The following is a 12,923-nucleotide window of genomic DNA, read 5'->3' on the forward strand; positions in this document are numbered from 1 at the left end:
GCCCTTGACAAAAAAAATTGAAACAATGAATAAAAGTTGTAGAGAGGCACATTAAAATGGATAAAAATGTTCATATCATTTCTTACAATGTTTTTTGGGTTCCTGATATTATATATGTGCTTGTGTCTGTCTTTCTTCCCTTTCCCTTTTTACCTATAATACTAATATTTCATTAATTTAGTAGAGTCTTCATATTATTAATACATTCCAATTCAACAAATATTATTAATCCTAACATGTCCAATTGACTGAGACACAAAGACAAAAAAGATTTCTTGTCCTTAAAGAGTTAACATTCTGCTGAAATGAGTGTAGAGAACAATGTCAGTATAGTGTCTAACTCATTGCTGGCACTTCATAAATTTTTTTTGACTAACTGAATTATATGATATCCCAAAAGTCTTAGTGCAGTTTTAAGCTTTAATGGCTTTGAGGACACATTGAATAATAAAATGTAATTTCAGGAGTGTGTTGGTCAACAAACATTTATTAAGTTTATAATGTGTCAGATACTGGGTTGAATGCTAGAAAATCAAATACAAGCTAAAAAAGCAAGTTCCTGTTCTTAAGGACTTTACATTCTTAATGGAGGAAGATATTATATAAGAGACTGAAAAGGATGGTTATAAAGATAGTTGGAAAGGGAGCATGATAAAGAAAATTCAAAGTGCCACAGGGATAGGGCACTAGAAAACAGCAAATGAGCTGAGTTTTGAAGAAAAACTAAGGTTTTTAAGAGGCAGAGATCAGGATTGAAATACATTTAAAGCAGGAAAGGACAATTAAGTATGAAAAGGCATAGAAATAGAATGTTCACTTTGGAGGAAGGCTAGAAGGTTAATGGAACTGGGAGTGTATAAATGGGAGTGATAGACAATAATGTCAAAATGTGGACTTTTCTTCTTACAGAAATTATTCAGGATAAGTATAATTAGAAAAAGAGATGTACTGCAAAGAATAACACAGCCAGTCTAAACACTGAACTAGTAGAGATAAAGAGATCTAATACTGAACTGGTAGACTCAGAATGTTAAAATATCAAAAGAAAAACCAATCAGTATAATGAATAGATATATTTCATGGGAGAATGTAAAATGTAGACAATATGTAATTTAAGTACATTTTAAAAATATTTATGATAATAAAATTTTACATTCTTTTATTACTATGTAAATCAAGTGAATTCAACTTTTTATAACATATTAAATTTTAAAATCACCCACCACTAAAATAAGCTTCTTTTCCTCTCCTTGATGTATTTTTTCGTAAGTTAGTCAGGACAATTTATATAAAAGAAATCCTTCTCTTTACTGCTCTAAGCCAAGGGTTCTGAGCCTGAAGTCTGACATATTTCAGGATGTCCATAAATTTGGATGGAAAAAATATTTTCACTAACCTCCAGGTAAAAATTTTAGCACTTCCTCCAATCATTTAGACAAATTATTCTTAAAAGGAACCCATAAATTTTATCTACCTCTCAAAAGAATGCATGACATATAAAAAACCTTAGAGATTTTGTTACAGGCAAATAGAAAATGAAATGTTTTTGATGCTTATTTTAGGCAGATTCACTTGGGTATAATGTTCATAACAGGAGTAATTAAAGCTGATGAGATCTTGTGGGAGATTATTTCTATAATTTTGACATGTGATGATAAGTACTGAAAGCTCCATAGAGATAGTGAAAGACAGATGGTAAGAACATTAAAGAAAAGAGAATGGACAGGACTATTGCTTGATGACTTATTTTCTATGGGTTTGTAGTGATAGGATAAGGAAAGAGACCAAAAATTTGGGTGATGGGGAGGAGAATATTGTTGACAGAAACATGGAAGTCAGAAGGGGTGCTGGTGTTTGAGGATGCTGTTGTAAATATGTTGAGAGTAGAAAATACAAGAAGAAATATCCAACAGTGTGGAGAACATAGGACAGAAGTTGGGATGGAATTCAGGGATGAAATTACAGATGTAGCATTCATGTACATAGAGATGCAAATATCCTCCTTCAGAGAGCAAGAGAGAAATGTTAAGGAAACATAAATTTAGATTTAACAGGTCATATCTTAAGATTCATTACAATTGATTTTTGAAAAATATTCCAGATTTTCATTATTTCTCTGTTTCTGTCTTTCTATATCTGTCTCTGTCCTTCTCCATGTGTTTTTTTCACACACATACACACACACACACACACACACACACACACACATATATATATATATATATATATATATATATATATATATATATATGTATAAAACCCAGGAATATTAGACATTGAACTGGGGGGTCCTGTGTGTGTGTGTGTGTGTGCTATTTCATTATTTCAAAAGACTCGGGAACAATGTCTGTAATCCAGAAGAGTTGCCACCAGGTGGTGTATGAGGTATACTAACAAAGTCCAGGAAGCAATATCTCTTGACAGGGTCATTACTATCACTAACAGAACTCATAGTTTGCAAAGCACTTTATAGATGTTATTTCATTTGATCCTCAAAACAACTCAGTGAAATACATATTTGTTATTTCCAATTTGTTGTTGTGCAGTTTTAGTTATTTCTGACTACCTGACTCCATTTGGGATTTTCTTGACAAAGACACTGCAATAGTTTGCCATTTCCTTCTTCAGCTCATTTTACAGAGGAGGAAACTGAGGCAAACAAAATTATGTGACTAACCCAGACTCACCTAGCTAAGAAGTGTTTAAGTCTCCTAACTCCAGGCTCTCTAGAATCCATCCATTGCCCCATCTAGGTGTTCCTATTCCCATTTTACAATGAATAAACTGAGGCTGAAAGAGGTAATTTAATTTTTCTAGGGTCTCACAGCTTTTAAATGTTTCAAATAAAATAAGTCAGGAAAACTCCAGGTCGAGCATTCAAGTCATTGCCACTTAGTTGTATCATGAGTTTCACAAAAACCTTTTCTACTCGACTTGTAAGATAAAAATTGTTGTTACTTTTTTTTTTTTTTAAACAGGTCCTATTTTGAATTAGCCTTACTTCTCCTCTCCCATTGGCCCAAAAGAAAGAGAATGAAAAATCATGTGGCAGTTCAATATTACTGGTCTTTTTGAAGACAGGGATGATGACCATAACTGTTAATGCTTCCACCATCCATGAAGATCTTTTTCAAATGAAGTAGGAATTTTATTACTATTTGATAAACTTTTTCTAAGCTTTTCCTTTGCATTCTCTCCTCAAACCTTTGTATTATTCTCACCCCCCCTCTCCCACTATGTATATGTATTTGAAAATTTGAATATAATACGCAGAATTATGTTGCTCTGGATATAGACAGCCATCCTTTTTTTGAAGGATCTCTTTTCTTATAAAATATTAAAAAGAAAGTTTTAAACAGAGCTGAAAGGCAATTTCTTAAATTAAGCAATGAAATATTATTTTAAAACTACTAGATAACTTTCATGAGTTGAGGATAGCTGGGCCCTTTGGCATATACTTCATGATTAAAGAGAACTACCTGTTAAGGAAACTCCCTTTACCAATATAGACAGGCACCATATATAACCTTAAAGAGTTGCATAGACTACTAAGAAGTTAAATGACTTCCCCAGTCATTCAGCCTGTCCTCAACTGATGAGATTTCAAAAGTGCTTAAGTGTCAGAGATCCAATAGCTTTTCTCTCCAAACCAGACACTGACTTTGTCATTCTTCTTTTTATCCCAAGAGAAAGAATGGCTGGAGAGAAGAAATAAAAATCTTGTATCCTCATCTCTTTGTGGTTTCCCATATGGCCATCCATGCCTCATTCTTTTTTCATTGGTTGTTTAAAAAACAAATAAACCCCAAAACAAACCCAATAATACACCTTTCTACATGGAAAGGTTATAAAATCCATGTTTGTCTGCCTATATGTTGGTCTATCTGTCTATTTCTCTCTCTTTCTCTCTGTTTCTCAATCTTTGTCATTCTTCCTATCAGAGAAAGGAATTTTTCTTCAGAATTTCTCTTTAAGGAGATGGAGTGGAATAAGATTCTCCGGTTCTCTTTCACAAGCTTTCTAGTTACTGATTTAACATCCATGCCTGGCGGGTTCCATCAGGAATGACTTTGGATATAGAGTTTAATTACCAAATCCGTCCAGACTAGCACAAGCAGAAAATAACTGGATTTACTTTTATTTGCTTTCCTTATTTTTTTCCCTCATCATTAAAAAAAGCATCAATCATTTGATATTGCCTGGCATCAGGTTATAGAGCATATAAAATGAAACCATTCATGTGGGGACCTTGTATTAAGAGGATAAAATTACATATTTTGCAGAGACATTGAGGAGTCACAATAAGAATAACTAATTCTAAAAATAAGTGTGAATATTGCCACTTTTCAAAGACTTTTATTTCACTAACTTTACGCTTGATTGAGGAAGGAAACAGTTGGGGATGGAAAGAACACTAAGTTGATATATGATGGGAGGGTGACATTTATATTATCATATTTTGTAACATTTTGCTTCTTTTAGAAACAACATTTAGAATGATAAATTAGTTCTTACCATCATCTTTGTCAGGGATAATCGTAACCTGAGCCCCTGGGAACTCTGAACCAATTCTTCCACCCATGGGCATGCTCAGCAGAACGTGAAATGTTTCAGCCTCTTCATACAAAGAGTCGTCAATAATAACAATCCGGCACATTTTCTCCTGTTCATCTTTGTCAAATCGGACAATACTGGTATGATCCTCAGGCCTGGATATGTAATCAGAATAGGAGAGCACAGATGTAGGGACAGTCCCTGTTGCAGTTCCTAGGATGAGAGAATGGTCCAAAAGTTTCATGAGGAAAAAAATCTCAAAATTGCTTTCAAAGACACTAATTTTCATACCTAGGATTTCACTTTGTTCTCCCAATGTATAATCATAATGATCAATTACTTCTTTCCTTTTCCTACTATACTAGTTAGTATTTAAAATTCTGGAAAATGGAAAATGGAAAATTTTAATGTTCTTGGTAAGAAAAAATATTTAATTTCTCGTAAGGTTCTTCAAAACCTTAATTAAAAAATAATGTGCTATACAAAATCAATTTAGTTAGAGTCACATTTTGGTTGGAAATAGTTTGATATTAAAAGAAAAGGAAAATTTTAAACATAAATATCTGTTACAAGTTATAATGTTACAGATTATATGTATAAATGCCTTATTCATGCAGAAGCAAATTATTTTGAAAGGTGCTGTAACTAAAATTTAATATTCAAGCATCTAAACTGTCATTCTTTGTTCCATCATGTTTACAAACAACCTGATTGACTTTTTATGCTGAAAGAGAACAATATTTTTAAGCCAAATATATATTTCTAAGGGAGAAGGAAACTGTTGGGTTAAGTAATTAAGGCTACTTTAATGTGTTTTAGGAATCTTTACTTAGGGTATCTCCCAAAGATTTTCCTAGGAATGATGCATAGTGTTACAGGTACTGAGTAGCACCCCTATAGTTAAGGGGGAACTTGGTACAAATTCCAATAATCTTTTAGTTGTCTTTATTGTGGCCAGTAAAAGGTTAATCTTGAAATCTTGCCTCAGTCTAGTAGATCAAACTATTTCCTCTGGCTGCTCTGATTTTACTGTAATGATTTACCCTGCTAAGATATCCTCCTGGGTGAACTGGTTTATTCCTTCTACTAAAAGATCAAAACAGTCCAAGAATGCTAGAGAAAATCAGTACCTGTCAATGGATGATGGATTAGAACTACAGAAAAGTCAGCTACAAATCCAATATGAGTTGGTCCTGAGTTTAAGCTCTAAAAAGTTAAACTGGAAAGACCCATAAATACCTCAGTAAGATATTGTATTTGTCCTTAAGAAACAAAATCTTGATTAGGTATAGTTAAACTATAAAATTTCAGATGTTCTCTCTTCCATTAAGCATTTTGTCATTTTAAATTACCTTGCAAATTAAAAATAAATAAATAAATAAACCTGTCCAGGTGCTATATATTACTGACTTTTATATAGCTCCTTGCAAAGCACTGTGTGTGTGTGTGTGTGTGTGTGTGTGTGTGTGTGTGTGTACATGCTCTTATTTGATCTATACAACAAAAATCTGAAGAGTAAGTTCAATTTATAAATAGGGAAAGTGAGTCCCAGGATGTTGAAATGATTTGCTAGGTGTCAAGTATAGGATATGATAATTGTTTTTGTTTTAGTCCTGTCTGACTCTTTGGGATTCCATTTGAGGTTTGCTTAGCAAAGATCCTAGAGTGGTTTATCATTTCCTTCTGTATCTCATTTTACAGATGAGGAAACTAAGGCAAACAGGGTTAAATGACTTGCCCAAGGTCACTCTAATAGTAAGTGTCTGAGGTAGGATTTGAAGTCCAGTCTTCCTGATTTCTGGTCTATCATTCTTATCTACCTGCACCAACTACTGTGTGATAATAACAAACATTTATGTAGCACTTGTTATGTGCTAAGCATGGTGGTTTATAATTAGTATCTCATTTGATCCTCACAATAACTCTGACAGATATTCACAAATAACTCTATTATCTCCATTTTACAGATAAGGGTCACACAGCTAATAAGTGTCTGAAGCTGGATTTGAATTCAGAACTTCCTGACCCTCTGATCCTGTATCAAATTGAAATACTGACTTGTATACAGAGGGCTGCATGTTTGATATCTCTGTCCTAAAGTTCATCATCAATAATCCACCAAATCCACCAAATCAAATTATTTTGCTTCAGAGGCATTTAAGGTTGTTTGAAAAAATAAACTTATTTATTCAGTAGTACTATTTCCTTAATGAATAATGCTTCATAAGTTTCATTACCTGTTAGTGGTTCATGAAAAATAAAAGGGAAGGGAACTGATCTTAGTATAAATTTATTTGTGTCCTTGCTTCAAAAGGATTCCCTTTTCTCCAACCATCATTTGTACTTAACCTGACTTGTATTACCTTGTCGAGTGTAGCAGATCACCATTAATTCTTGGCTCACATCTCCACTTCTTTTGATGGGAATGAACAATTCACCAACATCTTCTTCAATGGTGTAGACAGACTGAGGAATAAAGACAGTTGATTCTGCAGAGATAACAGAATAAACATTCATTACTGTACTTCCTGAAATCATCACTGTGAAATAACCATATACATATTCAAATTTTCCCCGTGTTTGTTTTGGGTTTTTTTTTTTTTTGGTTGTTGTTGTTTTTCCTTTCATAAACTATTATAGAACAATGATGGGGGGTAGGAAGAGAATGTGGAGAGGACACAAACTTCTAAAATATACAAACTCAGAGCCAATGTATCATCTCTGTGAACATTAAAAAAAAAAGATTTCTCTTTCATCTCTTCTGTAATCTCTTTTTCTCACTTAAATAAGGGCTTCTGGCATACCTTCCCAGAAAACTAGTTTTGGCCCCTTGACAGAGAATGAAACTTCAGCAAATTAATTTAATCTCTTTCATTTTGGATGTTGTATGCTTAGAGGGATAATCATACAATGTACACATATTGTAAGCAAAAATTCCTTTGGAATTCAGGACTCCATTCATTAGATGTAAAGAAGCATTTATTTGGACTCTTTCCCTAGAAGAGTCGCCATGATATATACAAGTGTACGCATACAAGTATAAACTTCTCATTTTTTAATGGCAGAAGAAGGCTATATCAAACAAAGGGTGATAACAAAAAAGTTCCATGCAGACAATATAAATGATTTTCCAAGACATTTTTCATATTACTATATGTAGTAAATTTTTGTTTGACATAATTACTTCAGAACTTATTACATAAAGGTTTTGTCAACAATTTCCTTTATAAGAAAGATTACAGAAAACAACAAGTTATCATGTTCTCTTTGAAGCACTGAAACACAATGGCTCTCTTGCAGTCAAAGAATACTAAAAATACTGCAGGTAAGAAAATAATAGAAAATGTCATTATACTGATATGATTAAATCTGTGGCATTTCAATTTCACAAATATAATTTTAAACATTTCCAAATTTATTATTTGAATTATTTCTATAGCAGTTGCTTTTATCTAGGTAATTTATCCCATATCATTCTTAATTTAAAAACAAAAGTCTATGAAGTGGAATTCAGCTTTGGATTAACTACACTTTTATGAATTCGGATTTCATTATGTCTAATTCCTTTCAAGCAAAATCCACACTCACAATGTTCAATTTCAAGGTAGAGATTTTCATCAGACTTTGCAACAAAGAAAGCAAAACACATCATACACAGTTGATATATATAATATTTTAGTAGTGCTGTTTTCATTCAGATCAATATAGGAAATCATTCCATCACTAAAAGAAATTTGATATTTGCCAGTGGATTTATTTTATTCTACCTTGCTTAGAATTTGCAAATTATGGAAAAATCTACTTTTTTGGATGGTATTTGCTATTATTAATACAGATTCAATTTGTCTGTACTACTCAGAACTTATTAATAAAATTTACTTGAAAAATTCCATGTGTTGGATTTTAATTATTAAAGCCCCATGAGGTTTGAATCTTGAATGTTATTTTCTTACCCTGTACCACTTAAGACTGTAAAGTAAGGGAGGGCAGCTCTCCTGCCATTTGTCAGTAGATTTGAATAATGAAAGAGAGAAAAGTAGGGTGATCTTGGTGGGGGGCCTTCAGTTCTGGAATTTCCTCCTCCACTTGGTTTGACAAAGCTTGGGCTTGCTGACCTGTAGGGCACAGTACCAGGCTTATCTATTCCCTTGGGCTTTTTGTGTATGGGAAATATTACTGGATATTTAGAGGGAGAAAGTGGTAGAGAGTTTAGCAGAGATTAAACAAGGGAAATTTTTTGTTAGATTTTTCTGTTCTTCACTTTCTCAAGAGAGTTGTTAATTTCATGTGTGCAGCTTGCTTCAAGTGGGCACAGAATTTTGAGCTCATTTGATGATGGTGTAAACTTTTTCTTTTACGGCAGTATGATCAGTTTATCTTAACGTAGCAATGTCCTTGGAGTTAAAGAGCAAAAACAAGAGAAAAAGAATGAGATCAATTTAAATTAGATTAAAAAGAGCTGCCAAGAGGGACTTAAATTCTGGAAAAATAAGAGTAGAAGCAGAATGAAAAATATTTAAAGATCATGTATTTAGAGATTGATCACTCAGCTTGGAAAAAAAGTATTGCCCAGAAGATCTGTCACTGTTAAAAGAAAACAAACCAAACCAAAACAAAAAAACCTAACAATAAAAAGTTGGTGCTCAATACATGTGGTTAGTTGAACATGGTAGAGTGAATGAATGAACAAATGTTTCAGTATATAAGAGGATGAAACAATGTCATCAATACTATTGTTTTTTGTATTAGAGGAAACTAAGTGATGACCATTGCTTTCTGTGTGAACCGATGAGCACGAGTGGAACAATGTCTGAACAGAAAAATATGAATGCTTACTGGGACTGCCACTGTTGGTAACTTTAAAATTCCAAGGAGTTTTCATAAGCCAAAAAAAAAAAAAAAAAAGTGATTTTAAGCACTCTGAAAAGGAAACATTTCTCTCTATGGAAGAGGTTCTTAACCTGGGGGTCCATGGATTTATATTCTAAAGTAAATTTCAGTGACTGTATTTCAATATAATTGGTTTTCTCTTCAATCTTATGTTCTCTATACCTTGAAAAGCATTATTTGAAGAAGGGACTGATGGGTTTCTGCAGAATAACAGAGGCCCATGACACACAAAAAAGAACTTGGTTCTATAAGCTAACCAAATCCTAGTACTAAGAGAGACAGAGATAGACAGACATTACTCTATAACATTTAATAGGACAAAGCGAGTTCTTAAAAAACTCATTTGCATCAAAAAATGCAAGAAAGGAAAGAAAATAAAGTCTCATGACTGATATTAAATTTGGTCCAATAAAACAACTTTTTATAAATATTCACAATACTTTTAGATTGCATTCTTTAAATTTGTGGACAACTGATGGCAAACACAGGGTTTGTTACATATTTGAAAACTAAATCTGGGAAAATCTATCAACTTTTCTATGTCTTATTTTTTTCTTCTCCATAAAAGAGAAATAATCATATTTATCAACCATAGAGGAGACATGAATGAATGTAAATAGGAACCTTGTAATTGAAATCATGACAACATGTACAAGCTCTCCTAAGAGCTGTCTGGGCAAAGCACTGATGTACAACTTAATAGCATGGAAGCTGAAAACTTTCCTGAAATACCATATAAACATGCAAATCTTCTCTGATTGGTGAGTTCCTATCTGGCACCACCATTCCATGAATAACTTAGATAATTCACTCTGTCTTCTTTCCTGATTTCATGTGCCCTTCCAATACTCCCCATTCATCACTCTCTTCAACAAACCCCACCTTTTCCAGCTTCCTTTTTATGTTGTTTTTCCCTCAGAATATAAGTTCCTTGAGGGCAGAGACGATCTTTTTGTCACCTTGTATTTATATCCCTAAACCTTAGCACAGTGTTATGTGCTTAATAAATTATGTCTCTCGATCTATCTTATATTGGATGGTCAAGGAATGCTATTTTATGTGTCAGCAAAATTTGGTGTTTATTTCATGTAGCTTAAGGGATTTTTTTGAGTAGGGTTTTTTTTCCCCACAATCACTTTTATTTGTACTTTTCTGTATCTATTAGAAAATTTATATTCTATGGTTAACAAATTATTATAACCTCCTGTTTTGTCTTAAGATTCTTAATCATATCTTAATCTCAGTACAGGACCCACATACTGTACTGAGAATTCATGGGTGTTATTCAAAGGCACAATTCCTGATGTTGGCAGGACTGAGATTCTGGCTTCCTTTCTTTATCACTACTCTGTTCTCAGTTATAATGGACTGTAATGTTATCAATTCTTGACACTTAAGCCTTCAAATTTAGCAGTGTACATGAATCAGTCACCCAATGTTTCTCTTCTTCCTGAATTCCTTATAGTGCAACAAATTACAATTAATTTTAGGTCTAGTGAGGAAAAAAAGTGCCTGTGTCATCTAAATTCTGTTACGAACTTGAGTTCATTCAAGGTACATTGTTACCATCCCTTTTCATTCAGTTATATTCTTGAGACATGCAAAATTCTAGACTTCTTTGTGTAAATGAATCTTATTCTGTTAAATAATAATTAATCAAACATACAGTCCTAGTGAAAAAGTGTCTGAAGTGGGCAAATATTTAATCCATTAGTTCAAGACTATAAATATACATACATATTTATATATGTTTTGTTGTCATTCTGCAAAAAAAAGTTCAATTAGTTCTTTTCATAAAGAGGTTAGGAAAGACTTCAAACACACAGTCTAAATAATAGTATTGAATTACTTAAATATTTTAGGTGGTCAGTCCTGCTAGAGTAGACTTAGCAAAGTTCTATTCTCCCATGCGTACAAAACCTATGCTCTGATTAGAACTGGTTTGACGTAAAAAATGAAGGAAGCTTTTCAACATAAATATCTATTATGCCTTATCTTTATAAATATAGAAAATATTAATTGAATATATGAGGAAGTATTTTAAAATGAAAGTAAGTCCAGTGAAATTTAGGTCTATTTTATAAATATGTTAATATGCAAATATAAAAGAAAAGAAAGCTTCATTTAAAAAATTATGTAAGGTAGAAATATTTTTGTTTTTCCAGAAAAATCATATTGTGCTCATATTTTAAATTATGTTTATGAAATAAATATTTGTCTTTATGTGGTTTTTTTCCCTTAAGGATATTTGTTTATTTAAACAAATATTAACAAAATCTCACAGATTCTTTGAGAAGTAAGAAAACACTACCAATCAATAGTAGTTGGTAAGGTATGAAAATGGGTTGGCAAGAATCAGAAAGTGAGAAACTTTTTAAAGTCACAAAGTGATTGCGTTTAAAATCATTATTTTGAGCAACAAAGTGAACCACTATGTTCTATTAGGTGAAGGGCATTGTTAAAATCTGTTCTAGAAATTAACTTTATCAGGACATTTGACATGTTTATAAGTTCCTGATAGACAAATTTGCCATTTGTTCCCTAGGGTGTGGGAATGCTTTCTGTACTTTCAACACTAGAAATAAGAAGAACACAAGGACCTACAAGGACCTGTCACTTGTAGGAATTCAACACAGTGCTCTGAGCAATTAGTGGGGTCTGCTTTGTGGGACATTCCAACCCAATCAGCAAATGATCAGTTCAAAGTGAGATGGTTACTGCACACAGAAGCATTGTGGATGGAACATTGGACTTGAAATCAGGAACACCTGGGTATTAATCTAACTTTAGATACTTGCTAATTGTGAGAACCTGGATGATAGACTTTCTCTGTCTCAGTTTCTTCCTCTGCAAAATAGGATGGAGTTGAACTTAATGATTTCAAAAATTTTTTCCAGTTGTAAATTTTTGTGATGTTATGATCCTATGAATTGCTTAGGGGAAGAATTTCCATTCTCTCATCTCCAGTCTTTTCAAGGCTTAAGAAAACAATCAAATAATACCATCTGAAAAAGTTTAGCTTCTAACAAGCTAAGGAAGGAATCTACCAGAGTGCAATCCCTCATCTCCAAAGTGAGGGTACTGGAATGTCCCTTTCAACTTTAAAATTCTATGACTCCGTATAAAGCAAATGAAGAAACAAGGAACAAGAGTATTATTTTATTACACTAAAACAAAATAGAACTCTAAAGTGAAAGAGCCAGAAAAGAGAGAAAAAAGCAGAGAGAAAAGGGGAAAAAATTAGCAATATTTGTTAAGTTTTCTGCAGGTCTATAAGATAAAGTTGATTTTTTTCATCTTTTTTTTTTGCATCACATGGCATGGGAATAAGCCATTTTTTTCTATTAAGATACTGAAATTTACAAAGTAGCGGATGTATTATTTTGGCTATATAAACATCTGATTTTTTCTCCCCAAGTTTTCAACTAACCAAACAACTTTCCTTCCTAAAGACAGGGGAAATGAATCATTGCAAGAAA

General features: G+C 32.8%; 1 protein-coding gene across 1 annotated transcript in view; it reads right to left on the reverse strand.

Moving 5' to 3' along the window:
• The window catches only part of FREM2 (FRAS1 related extracellular matrix 2), a 203,073-nt gene that overhangs the window by 92,934 nt on the left and 97,216 nt on the right, over window positions 1-12,923 (reverse strand). The window contains exons 5-6 of the mRNA XM_003764540.2: window positions 6,918-7,043; window positions 4,516-4,767 (exon numbers count right to left, since the gene is read on the reverse strand). Of these exons, the coding sequence (XP_003764588.1) occupies window positions 4,516-4,767; window positions 6,918-7,043 (378 nt within the window). The remainder of the gene's footprint in view (window positions 1-4,515; window positions 4,768-6,917; window positions 7,044-12,923) is intronic.

Source organism: Sarcophilus harrisii, chromosome 3, assembly GCF_902635505.1.
Source record: "Sarcophilus harrisii chromosome 3, mSarHar1.11, whole genome shotgun sequence".
Lineage (NCBI taxonomy): Eukaryota > Metazoa > Chordata > Mammalia > Dasyuromorphia > Dasyuridae > Sarcophilus > Sarcophilus harrisii.